This window comes from Camelus dromedarius, chromosome 1 (assembly GCF_036321535.1).
Source record: "Camelus dromedarius isolate mCamDro1 chromosome 1, mCamDro1.pat, whole genome shotgun sequence".
Classification (NCBI taxonomy): domain Eukaryota; kingdom Metazoa; phylum Chordata; class Mammalia; order Artiodactyla; family Camelidae; genus Camelus; species Camelus dromedarius.
Window position 1 is genome coordinate 121143572 of NC_087436.1, and position 17484 is coordinate 121161055.

Below are 17484 nucleotides of genomic sequence, written 5' to 3' on the forward strand. Positions count from 1 at the left end.
CAGGACAGATGGGTCCGAAGAAGGGGGCGGTCGGTCCAGGCACGGGCAGCGGTGAATAGGATGGGGACGGCCGGGGCCCCGCGGAGGGCGTGGGGGGTCCAGGTGCTCAGGTGGTGCGATGCGTCGCCTTCACTGGGTGGTCACCACCTCCAGGGCCGGAAACTGCTCACCCGGTGCTGAGACGCTGCACCAGGTCCAACCGGAGCCACCCAGCATCTGTCCAGGTGGCGCTTCCCGCCGGCCTGGGGGCCAGAGTGGACGTCAGAGGAAGGGCGGGCTCTGGGCACCAGAGACTCGGGAGGTTCTAGGTGGGAGGTCAGGAGCCCCAGAACCGTCCACCCGCCTGCACCAGGGCTCAGGGCAGCTCGCCCACCCTCTGCTCGGAGCCTGACCGGCAGGATACAACAGAGATGCCATGGGGCCGCTCCCTCGGGGCATCGGTCGTGGTGGAGTCCAGCCACCTCACCGCGGGACCCCCTTCCGCCTCTGCTCCAGGTCGTGCAGCCGCTCCTTCCTGATGTGTGCATGCAGGGCCCCCGCCCTGTGGGCCGCCTCGGTGGCCAGGATGTCGATCTGCGCGTAGCGGGAGGCTCCGGCCCCTGCAAGCAGCCCGAGGTGAGCCGCCGCGCACCCTGCCCGCCCCGGGACCCCACCTGGGGCACACTGGGCCTGGACGAGGAGACAGGCTGGGGCTGCACCCACCCCGCTCACCCGCGAGGGCCCAAGCGCCAGGGTCAGCGGGAGGAAGGATGGGGCAATTGGGGAGCCCCTGGCTGAGGGCCAACATGCCCAGGGTTCAGGTCCCCGAGGCCCCCAGTGCCACAGGCCAAGCACCCCCATCAGGCCCGTGGGACCCACCTCGGATGCCCGCACTGGCCGCCTGCAGCTGCAGCCCCAAGTAGTGCAGCTGCTGTGGGGAGGAGGGGCTGACAGGGACATTCACGTAGGTGTGCGCCTCACTGCGTGGCCCCTCAGGCCCCGGGGCTCCTGTGGGGTCGAGCGACCACACTCTTCTGTCTTTGGACCCCGGCCCCAACCCTCCGCCATCTCTCCCGGTCACTTATTCCTCAGCTCCCCAGTTCCCTGCCCCTCCCTGGCAGGACGCCCTGCCCTGTCCACGCCCCAGCCCTCCCCCTCAGCTGTCCTCCTGGGTCACCACCCCACCCCCGCTCCAGGCTTCCAGGACCCTCTCTGGACTGGTGAATCCCCACAGGGCATCCTTCCCCGAACGTAGGCCCATACTTCCATCCACAGTGACACGTCCTTCTCGATGGTCCCCAGCACTTCAAGCCCCTCTTCTGCCCAAGAAACCGCCCCCTGCCCATTTCCTAGAAGTAGATGCTCTCACCCTGCACACCCCACTGGCACATGGGGCAGACGCAACAGGAGCAGGGGTGGGGACCCAGAATGCCTGGACCCACACCCGACCCACCTTTTCTGACCTGCCTGAGAGCCTGTCCACTGGGCACAGGGTCCCGCGGGGAAGGATTCCAGGCGCCATCTAGCCCCTTACCAGCAGCCTCCTCCACACGCCTGCCCTCTGGATCCCGCCGGGCACAGGCACATGGGGTAGGGGCCCAACACCACATCAAGAGGCAAATGCCAAGTTCCTCCCTCTTCCCTGAGGGCCTGATCCTAGGACACGGCCAGGTCTAGGGACTTGGACAAATTGGCTGGCCAGCTCCCTGCCCCAGGGGGATTCAGGGGTGGGGCTCAGGTGGATGGTGGGATTCAGGGGGGATGGGATTTTTGGGGGGTGGGATTCAGGTGGGGAATTGAAACACCCACAGGTCAGCCTGTCTGAGCCACTGCCCACCTGTCCCAGGAAGGCAAGCCGGAGCCTGGGGAGGGTCCTGGTTCTGCCAGCGGCGGGTACTGGAGGACCAGCCAGCCCAGGGGCTTCAGTGGGCAGACCCTACCTCATTCACCGTCTTGTCCTGGCACCGGACACCACTGTGGGGCACCTTCTGAAGGCCCCTGCCTGCACAGAAGCCTTTCACCTCATCCCTTCTCTGCCCCAGCAAGGCCTGCGGGGCTCCTGCTTGCTCAGTGGGGACACTGGGGTCAGAGAGACCGAGGTCCCGATTGGGCCAGGTCCACCTGGGTTCACCCAGGTGATGCCTGGAACCAGTGCAGGTGACACGGTTCTCTCCCTGCTCTCGCCCCGCCTCGCCCAGCTTCGGGGCCCCGGAGGACAGGACCCCCCTCAGTTGATGCCACGTCCCCTGTGCTGAAACATAATACATCACACAGACGCCTGGGGCCGGCTGAAGGCTGCTTGCTGTTCCCGCTTGTTCTTCTTACTGACCCCGCAGGGGGACCTTGGAGGGTTCACGGGCAGACAGGCTGCACTTTGGTGCCAATGCCCAGGCTGGGGGAGGGGGCTCCCAGGAGCTGCCTCAGACCCCCCCAAGGAGCCCTGCGCCCACCTCCAGAGACTTGGAATCAGAACCCCTCTTGAAGGAGGACCCACCGCCCTGATCCAGAGGGTCCCCTGCAGTGTCAGTGGTCAGGGAGGGAAGGAGGGAGGCTTTGCCTGGACACAGGGTGACCAGCATCCTGAGGGGTTCCTGGGAGGCGAGACTTTTAGGGCTAAAGCCAGCAAGGTCCAGTCAAACCAGGACAGAGCAGGGCACCCCCACCGAGACCGCTGCCCCCCGCAGGGAGCACAGGCAAGGGCCGTCCGACCATCTAGCGTCCAGGCCAGGGCCACACGGGGCCCTGGCTGCCCGGGGCCACACGGGGCTTGTCGGGGTCACAGAGCTGGCCTTGCCCTATGAACTGGCTAAGAGTTTTCAACACCCAGAAAATCTCCACTCCGAGGTGAGGGGTTTCTGTAAACCCACTGCATCACAGCTCCCAGACTCCATCACAGCAAAAGTCCTCCACCCTCGAGGCCCAGCGGACCAGCCGAGGAAGGGCTTAGGCAGGTGGCACAGAGCCAGAGCCCCCACCCGCCCCAGGCAGAACTGGGTCACACTGTGTCCACGTGGGCTCCAAGCACCCAGCCATACACCCAGCAAACCGGGCGAGGCCCCCACCCTGACCAGGCCCAGTGGACACCGGCCCACAGAAGGGCAGATGCAGACCCTCTCCCACGTAGCCCGAGATAACAGGCAGAGGTGCCCAGGGCAAAATCCCTGCAGGCTGCCTGGAGAAGGGGGCATGTCCCGAGGGGTGGAGGACAAGAAGGGCTGGCAGGTAAAGCAGGAGGCAAAGGCCTGGTTGGAGCTGGGAGAGCCCGTCGGGGGCTGACACTAGTCTGAGGGGTGCTAGCAAGGAGGCCTGGCCTCCACACAGGGGCCTCTGAATGCCTAAAGGATAACCGGGGTTTGACCTGGGGTCAGGGGTACAAGCTCCCGCAGCACAGCAGCTAGTTTTATGACCTGTGTCTTCCACAGCGGAAGCAGGAGAGCAGGCGGAGGGCTCTGGGCAGCCCAGCACCGGCAGGGTCGTGCCGGGCAGCCCAGGAAGGCTGCTCCATCCCGCCCCAGCCTCCGGCAGTGCCCTGGGAGGCAGCAGTGCCCCTCCGGTGGCTGCTCCCCGGCCCTCGCTCCACAGGCTGTCCTTCGCCTCCTCTCCTCCCTCAGTTCCAGCTTCTTGTCAGCATCTCAGGAGCTGCCTCAAACACTCTCCGGGCCAAGCAGAGACCAGGTGGGCCTCTCCCTAGGTGGCCACCCTGAGTGCCCCACCCATCACTGTGGTTCTGGCCACACTGTCTGGGGTCCCATTCATCTCTGTTCCCCCTAGACCCAGGCCCCTCCTCCCCAAGGTGCCCACCCCGGAGGAAAGGTTCCATGTCTTCCAGCAAATCCTGACTCACCTCTGTCCCCCTGTCCCCTTCCCGTTCCCAGGGACACACACTGTGTCTGGGTAAAAAAAATGAGTAGCGGGTGGCCAGCAGGAGGGAGGCATCCAGGACTGTCGGGGCAGACCATCCATTTCCTGGTGTTGTCAGGGATGGTCCTCACGGCCCCATCCTGAACGAGGGAACCCCAAGGCCAGCCAGGATGGGGTGTCCCTGTGACCCCTGTCTGACTCTGGATGCCCACGGCCTTCCCCTCCCACCTCTCCCCCTAGAATGTCCACCCTGGACAGGCCTGCTTGGCCTGCATCTGGCCCCAGACAGGCACCCTGCACCTCTGAAGAGGAGATGAAAAGCTCTAAGCTCATTAGGGCCCCACCCCAGTCTGGAAAATGAGGCTCAGAGCCGACCCCTGACCTCTAGCCACCCCTCCCCACGCTGCCCAAGGCCAGCCTGCCCTAAACTTCAGCCTCTCCCAGCCTCCCAGGCCTTCCCCTGGTCAGAGCAGTGTCTGCCCAGCTGTCATCTGTGAACAAGGCTTCTCCAGGGAGACCCCAAGTCTCCCTTCTCCCTGCCTGGGCCTCCCCTACCATGGTCACCAATGCCCTGCCAGTTCCTGGGAGTCCTGAACCATCCTTCACCTCTGTGCTCTGTTGCCTTGAGGACAAGGCTCCTTTTTACAAGCTGAGGCTTCTGGCCCCGCCCACTCCATCCACACACCCGTCCGGGCAGGCTGGCCACTCCTAGCCACCCTGCCCTCAACTCGCTGCCTGGCCCCGCCCCGCCTCAGCCAGGGTTCACGCGGCTACACACTGTCGCCCTGCTGCCCACTGTCACCCCTCCCCACTGACACCCCACTGTCCACTGTCACCCCCTCCCCAGCATCAGCCGCCTCCCACTGACCCTGCTCCCCACTGCTGTCCTATCTGGTACAGACTTTCCGGCGGGGCTGTGACTGCAGCCACTCTGACCCCACCTCCCTTGACCCGTGGCTGTTTGAGAGCTGGTTCCAAAGACGAGGCCTACCTGAATGCGTCACCGGGACCCCAGGGGGAGAGGCAGCGGCTCCCTAGAGCAAAGAGAACCCGTGTCAGTCTGTCCATCCTGCTCCTGCTCACCCTGCTCCCAGCCCGAGAGCCCGGATGCTCCCCAAGAGCGGCCCGGGGCCCGGCCGCCCTGACACACACGTGGCCCTGTTTGCGGTGGGGCTTCGGCGGCCCAGGCCCCAGGCCAAGCCCAGAGCGGCCCGTTCTTGTAAACCGCGCTGCAGGCGCACAGCCACGCTGGGCTTTACACGCCGCTGGCTGCGCGGTCTGCTTGCAGCCGTGAGATGTGCGAGGGCTGTGACATCACTCTGGCCCTGTGCCCTGCCCCCTGCTCTGAATAGGGCACCCAGGGTGACCCCCGCCAGGGGGACCTGCAGAGTGGCTGCTTCGAGGTGCTTGACTAGGGGTCCAGAGGAAGACGGGCATTTGGTGGCCTCAGAGCTGGGGGACTGGTCTGCTGGCAGATCAGGAGGAAGGCACGGTGGCCCACTGCTGGCACATTCACTGTCACCTGGACCTCCATCCCCCAAACCTGTGAGGAGATGGGTCCGGTCCCACCAGGGCCGGGGGCACGTGACAGGAAAGTGCTTCCCGGGACGGTGGCCTGGCAGTGGGCCTCAGGGGCTCTGCTGGTTGGAATAGGGGTGCACAAGCCGACCCCGTCTCCAGGGGGCAACAGTGCTGCCCAGACTCCGGACACGGCTCCCTGACTCCGGTGCCGGCTGGGCTCTTGGGCACCCCGGGTTGGCCTAAATCCGTCCTCCTGTGTAAAGGAGATCAGGCGGGCTTGGGGACTTGGGGAGGGTGTGTCTGACCTCTGACACCTGGGACAAGAGCCAACTGCCTTGAGGAACCCCCACAACTAACTGCTCAGAGCCCACCAACAGATGCCACCTGTTTGGGGGGCCAGTCCTGCAGGTGCAGCATTGAACCCAAAGGACGCAACGAGGTGCCGTGGGTCATGAGCAAATGCAGACCCTCCTGTTCACACTCCCTGGGGACCAGGACCGGGTGGGGGCAGGTGGGTGCACATGGCCCCGGGGAGGCGAGGAGGACTCTCTGGTCACCCCCAGCCCCGACGCTCAGCAGGAAGCTCCAGGCACCTGAAAAGCCCGCTCACACTGCCCCCCTCCTGAGGAGGGGGAGCGAAGCTGGCTGCCCTCGGGGTGCAGGAGCAGGACGAAGCCGGAGCCTGTCAGGTTGTTCCCAGCCAGGAGCGCAAGGCCCAACAGTGAGCACAGGAAAGAGAGCGGATGAAGGCAAAAACGGCCTGCAGGTGTCTGTCCTGCGGCCCGCCCAGCCCCACAGGAGAGGCCCCGGGGCCCCACCCCCTCCCCGGCCACCCCGGGCTGCATGGGGAGATGCGGAGCACCCACTGGTGCTGGCAGGGCTTCCTCGCCACACTAGGTGACGGCTATTGGCTCCTCCCAGGACGGGCCCCCCACGCTGGGCGGGGACTCCATGCCAACAGCCCAGCCCCCAGCACTCAGGCCCTTGGCCATGCCACCTCCAGCCTCGGGCTGAGATCCCCCCTGGGCGGCCCACAGTTACCGCCTCCCGCCTCACCCCCCAGATGGCCCTTCCGTGAAGTCCCAGCCATCAGCCTCGGTCAAGGAGACCAGTGTTCACAGCCAGGAAGGCCCCACAGAGCACAGGACAGCAGAGCACCCAGCTCCAGCCCTCCCTGCTTCACACGGGGTGGGGGTGCTCATCACAGGGAGCGCAGCGGGCCTGGGCCTGGGCGGTGGGGCTCAGGCTGGAGTGGGCAGCCCAGCCCCCCAGGGCAACCCCCTTCCCCGAGGTACCAGCAGTGCCCTGCTCTTTCTTTTGCAGCCAGGCTGGTGGGTCTCTCTGGGGGGGTGACAGTAGGACTGAGCACCCACCGAGCACCTACACACATTATCTAGAGGCCTCGGTGCCCAGGCAAGTGGGGCTGTTGGCCCATCTGTGGAAGAAGAAACTGAGGCTCAGACAGGAGTAGTGACTTGTGGGGGCCACCCAGCCAGTAGGCAGGGTGCCAGCTCAGCCCCCCTACACCTGTCTCTCCCCTCACTGCAGAGCCCAGCCAGACCCCCATCCTCAGCATCCACAGGGACTAGGGCTCCCCTCCCCAAAAGGGTGGTGAACAAGGGTGAAATGGGTGTGGCAGGGTGGGGCATTGCCCCCCAGGATGTGCCAGAGGACGGAGGTGGGGTCCCTGGAGCTCCACCGCCCACCTGGGGGAGCCTGGGGGGTTGGGGGCGCTCCAGGCTCAGAGCCAGGCCCCTCACTGGCCCAGAAAGTGGAGTGTCCACCCTCACCTGGACACAGGGAGTCCAAGGGACCACAGAGGACCTCCCTGAAAACGCCACACATGTGCACGCACACATCACCCAGACCACACACATGCACAGGCATGCAAGCATACGTCACAACACACGTGCAACACACACATGCACACGGTACATGCACACAACACGCACAGGCGCGTGCACACACGCAAATGCGCACACACAACACACGCCACATGCACACGCATGCCCACAAGCACGCACACACAGTGCATGCCACACCCGTGTGCACCCACCTCGCACACAATACACAAACATGCAGATGAACGCACACATCACAGACTGCCACACAGCACACAAACGTGCGCACATGCGCACACATGCCCTGGGCCCCGGGGGCTGCCCGAGGCTGCCCTCCTTGTTCGCGCCTCCTCCGGCGTGTCCAGGCCTGCGGCCAGTCAGACAGGTGAGGCCTCCCGCTGCTCTCTGTGGCCCTCAGGTCAAGGGAGGCCAGGCCCCTGGATTCCAGAGACAGTTAAAGGCCCCGCGGGGAGAGCCAGGGCGGGAGGTGGAGAGAGCTGGCCACGGAAAAGGACAAGGCGGTAAGAAAAAACAATTTTATTTCCAGTCTAAGAATGTATTACAAACTGTGTCAGGTTTTAAAAATGTGAAAAAGCAACAAGCGTCTTCAGCCAACAGTGAAGGTACAAAGCGGAACACGGACGGGCGAGCTGTGCGGGGCGAAGCCGGCCGAGCCCAGGTCGGAGGGACACAGGCCGCGCCCTCCCCGGGGCGCCTGGGATGGCAGAGCCAGCGCAAACCACGCAGCCGCAATCCATGCAGGTGAGCAGGCCGACTGCGGGGGGCGCGGGGGAGCACGTCGCCCGGGGGTGACCCGCGGGCAGGGCCTAGGGCCCAAGAGCGCGAATGGACGCCCCGAGCCCTGGCATCCTCTGGTCCTGACCGCTGGCCCTCAGCCCAGCCAGGCGGCCGGCAGTTTCCCACAAGCTCCTGGCGGGCTGACCCAGACCCTGCCGGCCCCTCACCCCGGGAGCACTCAGGTTCAGGAAGAGGCGTGGGTGAGCTATGGGGGTCCCGGAGTTCTGAGACCCAGACCCCACAAGTCCCCAGGCCTCCCGAGCCTCAGTTTCCTCCCCAAAGGGCGGGCCACCTGCGGTGCTGCTTCCGGAAGGAGGCACGGGGCAAGCAGGTGAAACTCGTCACACACACAACGGACGCGCAGGGAGGTTAGCCTCGGGTTCCTGCTCGGCTCGGGCATCTGTTCCTCGGGCCCTGGGGCTCTGCTGTCCCCAGCCTGCCCTGCCGGAGCCTCCGCCTTCCAGAACGCACTTGCAGCTGGGTCCCAGCAGGACCTCCTCAAGTCCCACGGCCCTCTCTGCAGGCTTGGCTCCCAGGCCCCCAGGCCCGCCCCACAGAGCACAGCCCCCGGCTGACCCAACAGCACGAAGGGCAGCCCTGCCAGGGCCCCACCCCACCCTGCAGCACAGCCGGGCTGCCCTCAGGGAGGGGGCTTTACCTTCAGTCCTCCACAGACTGGACACGTGGAAAAGAAAGACAGAGGGGGCCCGGTGTGGGGGCCGCCCGTTTCCCAGGGCTCGCTGGGGGCCGGGCTGGGCAGTGTGGCCTCGCTGCCCGGTGCATCTGTCGCCTGTCCCCGCCGTCTCGCGCCCAGCCAGCTGGAGGGACACCCTGCTGACATCTGGCCGCCCGAGTCCCCAGCGGTACCGTCGTCAGGGCCGCCCTGCGAGGCTGGGGTCTGGTCCCTGGGGGCCTGGCGCAGGCTGCGGGGCGTGTCATAGTGGGGCCGCAGGGCGGTGGGCACCTGGTACTCGGCCGTCCCCGGCGGGCAGGCGCACAGGCTGGGCTCGGCTGCCCCGGCCGCTGGCAGGCTGAGCAGGGAGCCGAACTCGTCGGCGGCGCGCCACACGTCCAGGCTGCTGCCTGCGCAGGAGGAGAAGCTGCCCGAGTAGGAGGAGTGACTGCCCGTGGCGATGCCACTGTCTGAGGAGCTCTGGCGGCCGACCTCCTGCAGCTGCCGCGGCCGCAGCGGCTTGAGGGGCGGCCTCGAGGTGCCCAGTGCAGCCTCCCCGGGGGCCTGGGCAGCCGCCAACCCCGGCCCCTCTTGCGACGTGCTGGCCGAGGACGAGGATGGCTCTGGCCACGCTGCGAGCCGGCTGCTGGCGCTGACATCCGAGTGGCTGGCCTCCGACGACGAGCCGGACAGGCTGCGGTCATCCCCTGCAGGACAGTCAGAGGGCCGGGGCTGAGGCTGCTGCGGGGCCCGGGTGGGACGGGGCAGCTTGGAAGCCTCAGCTGGGCTGACACCCCCCAACACCCACCACCTGTGCTGGCTCACCCACCCCTCCCTGGACTCCACACCCAGTGTCACCCAGGACGGCCCCCCCACTCCACGCCTATTCCTCAACCACACCAGCCCTCTCCAGCTCTCTCTGGAGTCCACGTGCCTCCCCGCCGTCTACCTTGGAACAAGATGTGAGCCTCTCCTCCAAGAAGGAGGTGGCTCCGTGCACATCTGAGTGCCCTGCTCCAGGGGGCAGGCCTAGACTGGAGTGCCGCTGTCCCCACTGTGCACTCGTGGGGCTGGCAGCAACCACAGAGGACAGAAGGCCGGCAGAGCTCCCCTACTCTGCCCAGGAGACCTAGGGCAGCACCCCTCCCGCCAGTGGCTGGCTCCCCTCACGAGAGCTGCAGCAGCTGAGGGCCCTCTGCGCCCAGCACCCAGCACCCGAGGCGGTGCAGATGGTGCAGTCACGGCCTCACCAGGCTGCATCACCGGTGGTTGGGAAAGAATTCAAACCCAACCCGCCAGCACTGGCCCCAGGGCCACTGCCCCTTCCGCACAGCCCAGGCCATGGCCCACCTCCGCTGCCCGGCCGGCCGGAGTGGGAGAGCAGGCTGAGCCGCTTCTCCAGCTGCAGGGTTTCCAGGGCCTCCTGAGCAACTCGCTCCTCCACGGTGGCGGGTCCCCCGGGGCTCAGGTCTGCGGCAGCAGAGCAGAAAGTCAGCAGAGGAGGCAGCCCCAGCCCGCTCCCCGCAGGATCCTGGCCACAGCCCACATGCTGCTCAGGACGTCACGGTGACCCCAGCACTGTCCGGGCAGCGTGGACCCTGGTCCAGCCCTGACGCCAGGACAGAGCCACAGGTCCCCAGGGAGCCCCAGCTCCTCCCCACACCTGCATCCCAGCCACTGGACACCAAACTCTGGGTACCCAAACCACCCCCATCCAGAGGTCCCCCAGCCACCAGCCTGTGTCCTGAGCCTAAGGACAGCCCCCAGACTACCAGTGATGTCCTGTGCCCGGACATGCCCTGCAGTGGGGACCAACCCTGGTGACATCCAGGGTCAGGACACCAGGCGCACCCTTCTGGCGCTGGTGAGGCAGTAAGACGCTGGCGCTGAATGGACTCACGGCTCCACCACTTTCCCTCCCTGAGCCACGCAGCCACGTCTGCAAAATGTGGGTTCAGAGACAGCGCGTCCCAGTCGTGGCGGGATCAAGAAGAGAACGCACGGGAGATGCTCAGGGCAGGGTGGACCCTGGAACTCTAACCTCTCCCCTTCCCTTCCCACCTCTTCCTGTGTGAGGTGAGTCCTGCCTCTGGGCCTTAGTGTCCACCTGGGTCTGACCAAGCAGAGGTCAGCTCGAGAAGACACCCCAAAATCCCAGAGTGTTAAGGCTGCTGACCAAGTGAAGGCCACATCTCAGGAGTCTCCCCGATGATCACAGGCGTCAGTGCGACACCGGCCAGACTGAGAGAGCAGAGCCCCACCAGCCCTGTCCATGTCTTTGCTGTCCACACCCTCCCCATCCACATCGGCCCCTTAGGAGCCCCGCCACCCACACCACACCTGTGGCTGCGGTTCAGGAAGGTGCCAGCAGAGGGCGCTGCAACACCACCCAGCAGAGCCGGGGCAGAAAGGCTCTGGTCACAGGAGCCGCCTCCTTCCCACTAATCCCACCTGCCCTGGGCCTGCTTATGGGGTTGGAGGGTTGAGGTGCCAAGGCTGGGAGAGGGGGGAGCTGGCATGTCGCCTGCCCCTGTCCCAGCTGTGCTGCCCACGCAAGGAGCCTGCAGATGTGAGCTCACTGACCACCTGCTGCACGGCCGCAGGCCTTAGTCTCCCGTCTGGACAAGGGGACAAGCGCTGCCTCACTGGGCAGGGGCGGTAACAGTGGCAAAGTGCCCAGGCAGCGTGGCCCCTCCGGGCTCCAGCACCACCCCTGGCCCAGGACACTTGAAGAACGGTGCCCGGCCACAGCCCCGAGAGTGGGGGGAGAAGACCAGGCAAGCTCAGGGCAGCCCCTGCCCCCACCACCCCAACGTGCTGAGACCCCACCTCACAAGGTGGCTTCCAGCCTGAGCACCAGCTCGGACAGAGCCCGTCTTGACCCACTTTCCCAGCGACCTCAGGTCGGGGAGACTGGGTCCCACTCGGAAGGTCTCCAGGATCCCCATCTCTGGCTTCTTGCTAATCCACCTGGCGCAGCTGCCATGTAGCTGTCCCCGCCAGCAGCCATGGCCCTCAAATGTCCCCGCACCTCAGACCCCGTGGAGGAGGAGCTGTGCCTCCAGGAGCCTGGTGGTGTGATCGCTCGATGCAGTCAGGTCAGCAATGCTCTGGGTTTCCCGGGTGCACGGGAGGCGGGGCAGGGCAGAGGGAAGGCAGCCCACCTGGCTCTCCCCACCCGGCCATGCTCCCTCACGAACCTGGGAGAACCGGCCGCAGCCCAAAGGGACCCTTGGTCGGGGAGATGCCGCGGACGATGCAGTCGAACAGGAAGCTGATCCGCTCTCCCTCAGCCGAGGACAAGAAGAAGACTCCAGCCCCTGCAGACGGGGGACAGACCTGTGTCAGCCCAGCCGGAGCTCGGGTGGGGTGGGACCCCTGCAAGGTGGCCTTGGGGCTGCCGGCATGGGGACTGCCTGCAGAAGCTGGAGCAAGCCGGAGAGCACCCCCCCACCCCACCCCCACGCCAAGCTGGAGGGAGCGTCCCCGGAGCGCCGTGGTGAGCCTCTTCCGGCCCCAGTCAGCACACGAGCGGTCCAGGCAGCTCGGGCCAGGCGCCAGCTCTCCCAGGCCTGTGGGCACCAGCCCTGCCCGGGGCCCAGGCTGCGCAGCAGCAACCAGGTGGGAAGGGAGTCCTGTCTGCGGGTCCCAGGCCATCAGCCACCTTGTGTCTCCCTGGCCAGCAGCAGGAGCTGGAATTTCTGGAGAAAGGGGCCACGGGAGGAGGCCAAGGAGGGTGTCCTGGATGCACAGGAGGGCCCCGCATTCATTTGAGGGGGTGGCTGGCGGGATGCACATTGCAGGAGGGTGGCTGCATGACTCTGCTTCCTTACCCGGGGCTGTGGTGAGAGGGGTGCTGGCACCTGCTCCACCTCACAGCCCTCCCCTCTTCCTGGTTGGGGGCTGGAGCCCACGGTGCGCAGCTATGGGGCTGAGGTCCCGCCAAGGGGCTCCCACCCACAGAGGGAAGGCCCGGCTGAGATCCCAGCCCAGGGGCTTGGGCAGAGGGGGCACCTGGGGACTGCCGCTGCAAGGGTGCCAGGCAGAGAGAGGCCGTGGGGGCCTGGGCCGGGCCGGAGCCCCGCCAGCGTGAATGAAGTCCCGTGGCCGAGTGAATGGGGACACAGGTCACGTGGGCTGGACGCCCGGCGTGCTGTCACCGCACAAGAATCCTTCGGTGCCTCGCCCTCCGCCCTTTGCCCAAAGAAAGGCAGGAGGAGGGCGCACAGGGAGGACGGGGAAGCGCCACACTAAAACCGTCCTGGTCACGCTCGCCGCTTTGAATTCCAGGGTCTCGGGCCAGCCCCACACGTGGCAACACGGCTGTGTTGCTGGGCGGCCACCCAGGGCCCAAACCTGGTGACGTGCCTGCTTTAGAGATGAGGAAACTGAGACCCAGAGAGGGGCCACGTCCCGGCACCACAGAGCCTCTGACCGGGCAGCAGAGCGAGGCCCACCCTGGCGCCGACCAAGGGGGCACCCGCTGCCCAGGAGGGCTGGGTGGGGTCCCTCTGGGGCAGGGTGCCCTGGCTGAGATCTCAAGCCCAGGACCTTGGCCGACTGGCGGCTGTGCAGGGAGGAGGCCCCATCCGGACCGCCCCACTCCCCCAGGGCCAGGCCTCTAATCCCAAGCTTACAGTCAGCTGGCAGAGGCCGCGGCACAGTCAGTCCTCAGACTATAAAAAACCACATTACGAAGGGAGTGGAGCCGGCGGCATTCCTCCAGGCGTCGTCGCGCTCCTGGGGACGCGGCCGGTGAGGCCTGGAGGGAGCGCAGCCGCCGCTCCGCTCCCCCTGGCGGCCTCGGGGCCCCACCTGAGCCCAGGGAGACTCTGCTGCGAAAGGTGGCTTTTCCTCACCTCTGACCCCTGACCGTTCAGCCGGCGACGCTTTCAGGGGACACCTCTGGGGAGAGCCTGTGACCCTTGACATCACATGTCCCAGCCACCAGGCCCAACACCTTGAGGCAGGACCACTTCTGAGTTTTCTGTGGCCCCCAGTGTCCAAGCCCGGGCCAGACGCCCAGGAGACCCTGTGCTCAGTGTGGACGGAGGGAGGGAGACATGGCGGCAGCCAGGCCCCCGCCTGCCCCAGGGAGGCGTTCTCCGCGTTCCTTGTTTGCTTGTCTGTTTGGGGGGAGGGGAGGAAAGGTAAAGTCTGGCCCCCCGTTGCCTCATCGCACAGGTGTGGTCGCTGCCAACACAGCCCCGCCGCCCTGTTGGAGAGAGGCCCCCGAGCAGAACCGAGGCGGCCCGGCCAACAGCTGGCACCAGGGCCCCAGGCTATGCCTGAGGCCGCCCTCCAAATGCCACTGCCCGAGTGACCCCAGAGCCACAGAATCACAAGCCATGGAACTAGCATGAAGTTTTGGGGTGTCTGTTACACAGCAATAAATAACATGGGGAAATTAAGTTGCGGAGGAGGGCGTCTGAGCAGAAAGCGGCCTTCAGGCCTCCAGCCACCTTGTGTTGTGCACAGACACTGCGGGTCCCCCGGGGCACAGGCAAACCTCACCCACGTTACGAATGCAGTTGCTCTCAGGAGAAGCATCCCAGTGCGAAAGCACTGCATTCATCTCAGAGGTTCAACGACCAGGAGAAGACACCCCTCCACGCAAACGCACAACGAGCCCGGCAGACAGGGCCGCACGCGAGTCCCGCCGGGGACACGGCCTGGAAGCGGCTGCAGGGCCCTCCTGCTGAGGAGCGTCCAGAAAGCCCGGTCCAGACAGCGCCGCGCGGTCAGGGCGCCGGCGCAGCTAGCCGAGCCCGCTGGGCTGTTATCCCGCAGTTCCCTCAGAGAGTAAAGCACGCACCACTTCGACTTCCACTTCTCTCTGCCCTTATTTTGGGAGAAAGGAGCAAAATTCAACAAAATAAGTTCGTCTGAAATGACGTTTTAAATTTCACCTCGTGTTTCACACCCACTAGGACTATTACTTTCAACAACAAACAAAAACAAAACAGAACACAGCAAGTGCTGGCGAGGAGGCGGAGAAGCCGGCCCCCGGGTACCGCCGGGGGAAGTGTCTACAGTACAGTCGTGCAGAAACAGCGCGGCAGGCCCTCAAAAAATTAAACCGAGAACCACCATCTGATGCAGCAGTTCTGCTGCTGGGCTCGCAGCCGGGAGAATTCAAAGCAAGGGCTCAGAGAGATATTGGCATCCTCGTGTTCACGGCAGCATTACTCACAATAGCTCAAATGTGCAAGCAATCCAAGTGTCCACTGACGGCTGGATAAACAAAATGTGGCCCATCCACACAGTGGAATATAATTCAGTCTTAAAAAGGAAGGGAATTCTGACACCTGCTACAACCTGGAGGAACCTAGAGGACACGGTGCTCAGTGAAGCAAGCTGGTCACAAAAGGAGAAATGCTGTGTGATTCCACCTATACGAGGTCCCTGGAGTCATCAAAAGCAGAGACAAAAAGAAGAAGAGCGGGTGCAGGGAGAGGGAAGAGGAAGTTAGTTTAATGGGGACAGAGTTTGGGAAGATTCTGGAGACAGACGGTGGTGATGGTGGCACAGGGACAGGAATGAATGTGCTCACGGCTGCTGAACAACACACTAAACATGGTTGAAATGGTCAATGTTGTGTTACGTGCATTTTACCACAGTGAAACAAACAAAACAAAAAACCAAGCCACTCCCCTGGGAAGCAGGCTCCATCCTGGGCTCATTCAAGCGTGTCCCCACCCTTCCAACCCGTCCTCTCACGGACACCATGACCATCCGCGCAGGATGCAGCAGCTCAGGGCAGGCACCTACCATCCTGGCAGCTGCTGCCCGCTAAAAGCCAGATGCAGGCTCTAAGCACCAAGACAACCACCCCTGTGCATGGTGGGGGCGCCAGCACTGTCCTGAGCACAGAGCAGGGGCGTTGGCCACGTCAGCCTCAACCTCCCTGTCACCCACCAGCACCCTGCTCCTTGCGAGGTCCAGCCGAGGCCATTCCTGAGCAACCCACTCTCCTCCAGTGCTGCCCCCGCTCCACAGCTGCACTGGGCCCCTGGGCGCAGCCTGCCCAGGTGAGAGGCTCCTCAGGGCAGACCTAAGGTCTTGCTTTCTCTGTGTCTCCCCAAGGGCAGGCGGAGAGCCCCACCCGCCAGCTCTGTCCTCTGAAATGGCATCCTGAACGACCCAGCAAGGAGAGGGCCAGGCGTCCGCCCCCGGGCCCCACGTCAGGTGCACAGGGTGCAGGGATGGCAGCAAACCGCATCGGCTGCAAGCCCCCATCCCTGCTTTGGGACATGGAGCATAGGTGCGGGCTGGGGGGCAGTGGTGGAGATTCAAACCCAGGCCCTGCTCTTTCCCCGGGGTGCCTGCTGCCCCCCGGGGCCATGCCAAGGTGGGGCTCAGAGGTGCGGGTGGGAAGGACATTGCTCAGCTCGAGTCTCCACCAGCAGGAGAATTCTGCAAACCACAGCCTGCCGGCCCAGTCCATACAGGGCCAGTCTGGCCCAGCACAGGGGTCTCTTGCTGGGAGAGCAGGACTTGGGGTCCCTCTCGGGGACACTATCACCCACTGCCCAGGCACCTGGCTGCATCAGTACCAGACACTCCTTTGCCAGAGCCCCATGGGGTGGGGGTCACTCCCAATCCACAAGACGCTGCAGAGTAGCTGGAACTGGGAGCAGCCTGGGGGCCAGTCTTCCTGGGAGGCAAGGCGAGGGCATGGCTTGAGCACTGAGGGCACCAGGATCCAGGCCACCACTTGGTCTGTGACCCTGTGCTCCCTGCATCTCATATTAGGGGCACAGGGAGCCCCACAGTGCAGGTAAGGAAACTGAGGCTCAGACAAGCTAAGAGACATGGCTGAAGTCTGGGGAATCTGTGGAGTCACACACTGAAATCCTAGAGTAACAGGGACTTCATGTCCAAGGACTCAGTTTCTCGCATGCCAGTCTCACACGAGGCCACACTGCGTGTCCATGAGAACAGGGGGACACCAGACCTGCCCCTCAGGCTGCTTTTCTGCTTAAGAGAACACAGACGGAAGCAAAATACCCAGTGGAGGAAGCCCAGAGGCTGCGGAGGGCTGGAGCGGGAATTACCGCAGCTACTCCTGCCCCACCGGGCCCCGCGGCCAGTCAGGCACTGGGGCTGGCGGGCGGCACAGCAGGGCCCGGAGAGTGGGGCCAGGCCACCCAGGGCCGGATCTCAGCTCCACCGTGCTCTGATGTACAGACCAGGGCAGGTGCCAGATAGCTCTGTGCCTCAGTCTCCCCACCTGTAAAATGGGGGTGTGCACACACTCCACAGGGTCAGTGTGAGGACAGATGCTTGAACACAAGTGAGCACTTAAAACCCTACAACACAGGGGACCCTGCAGCGTGACTCTCGGGGTGACTATCGCCCCTGGTCCCATCTCTCCCTGGTCCCATGAGACCTCGGCCTCCCAGATACTCAGAGAGCCCAGAATCACCCTTGTCTGCAAATATGAAAATGGGCTACAGAAGGGTGGTGGATTCCGGGCCCAACTCCCACCCCAGAGCAGAGACTTCAGGGCAGAGGGCTGAAATGGACCACAAACCTGCCGAAAACGGGATAGGGGCCCAGACCCAAAGGGGAGGCTGGGTCTCTGCATATAAACCTGAACGGGCTCGAGACGGGGCCTCCGCACTGGCTACAACCTTGCCCTGGACGCCTCCCCACCCCAAAGGCCAAGCACCCGAACAGGCCTCAGCCCAGGCCTGCCCTCCTGGGACTCTCCGTCCTCCCCACCCAACCGCCCTGCGCCCCTCACTCAGGCCTTGTTAACGCTCCTGAGTCCACAGGCCCCGCCCACCGCACAGCAGCTCTCACAGC

General features: G+C 64.9%; 1 protein-coding gene across 1 annotated transcript in view; it reads right to left on the reverse strand.

Moving 5' to 3' along the window:
- Positions 1-321: 321 nt before the first annotated feature.
- DOK7 (docking protein 7) overlaps positions 322-17484 on the reverse strand; it is a 33634-nt gene continuing 16471 nt past the window's right edge. Inside the window, exons 5-11 of the mRNA XM_064488522.1 lie at positions 11874-11993; positions 10024-10143; positions 8659-9380; positions 4828-4874; positions 2890-2921; positions 859-984; positions 322-599 (exon numbers count right to left, since the gene is read on the reverse strand). Of these exons, the coding sequence (XP_064344592.1) occupies positions 463-599; positions 859-984; positions 2890-2921; positions 4828-4874; positions 8659-9380; positions 10024-10143; positions 11874-11993 (1304 nt within the window). The 3' untranslated portion in view covers positions 322-462. The remainder of the gene's footprint in view (positions 600-858; positions 985-2889; positions 2922-4827; positions 4875-8658; positions 9381-10023; positions 10144-11873; positions 11994-17484) is intronic.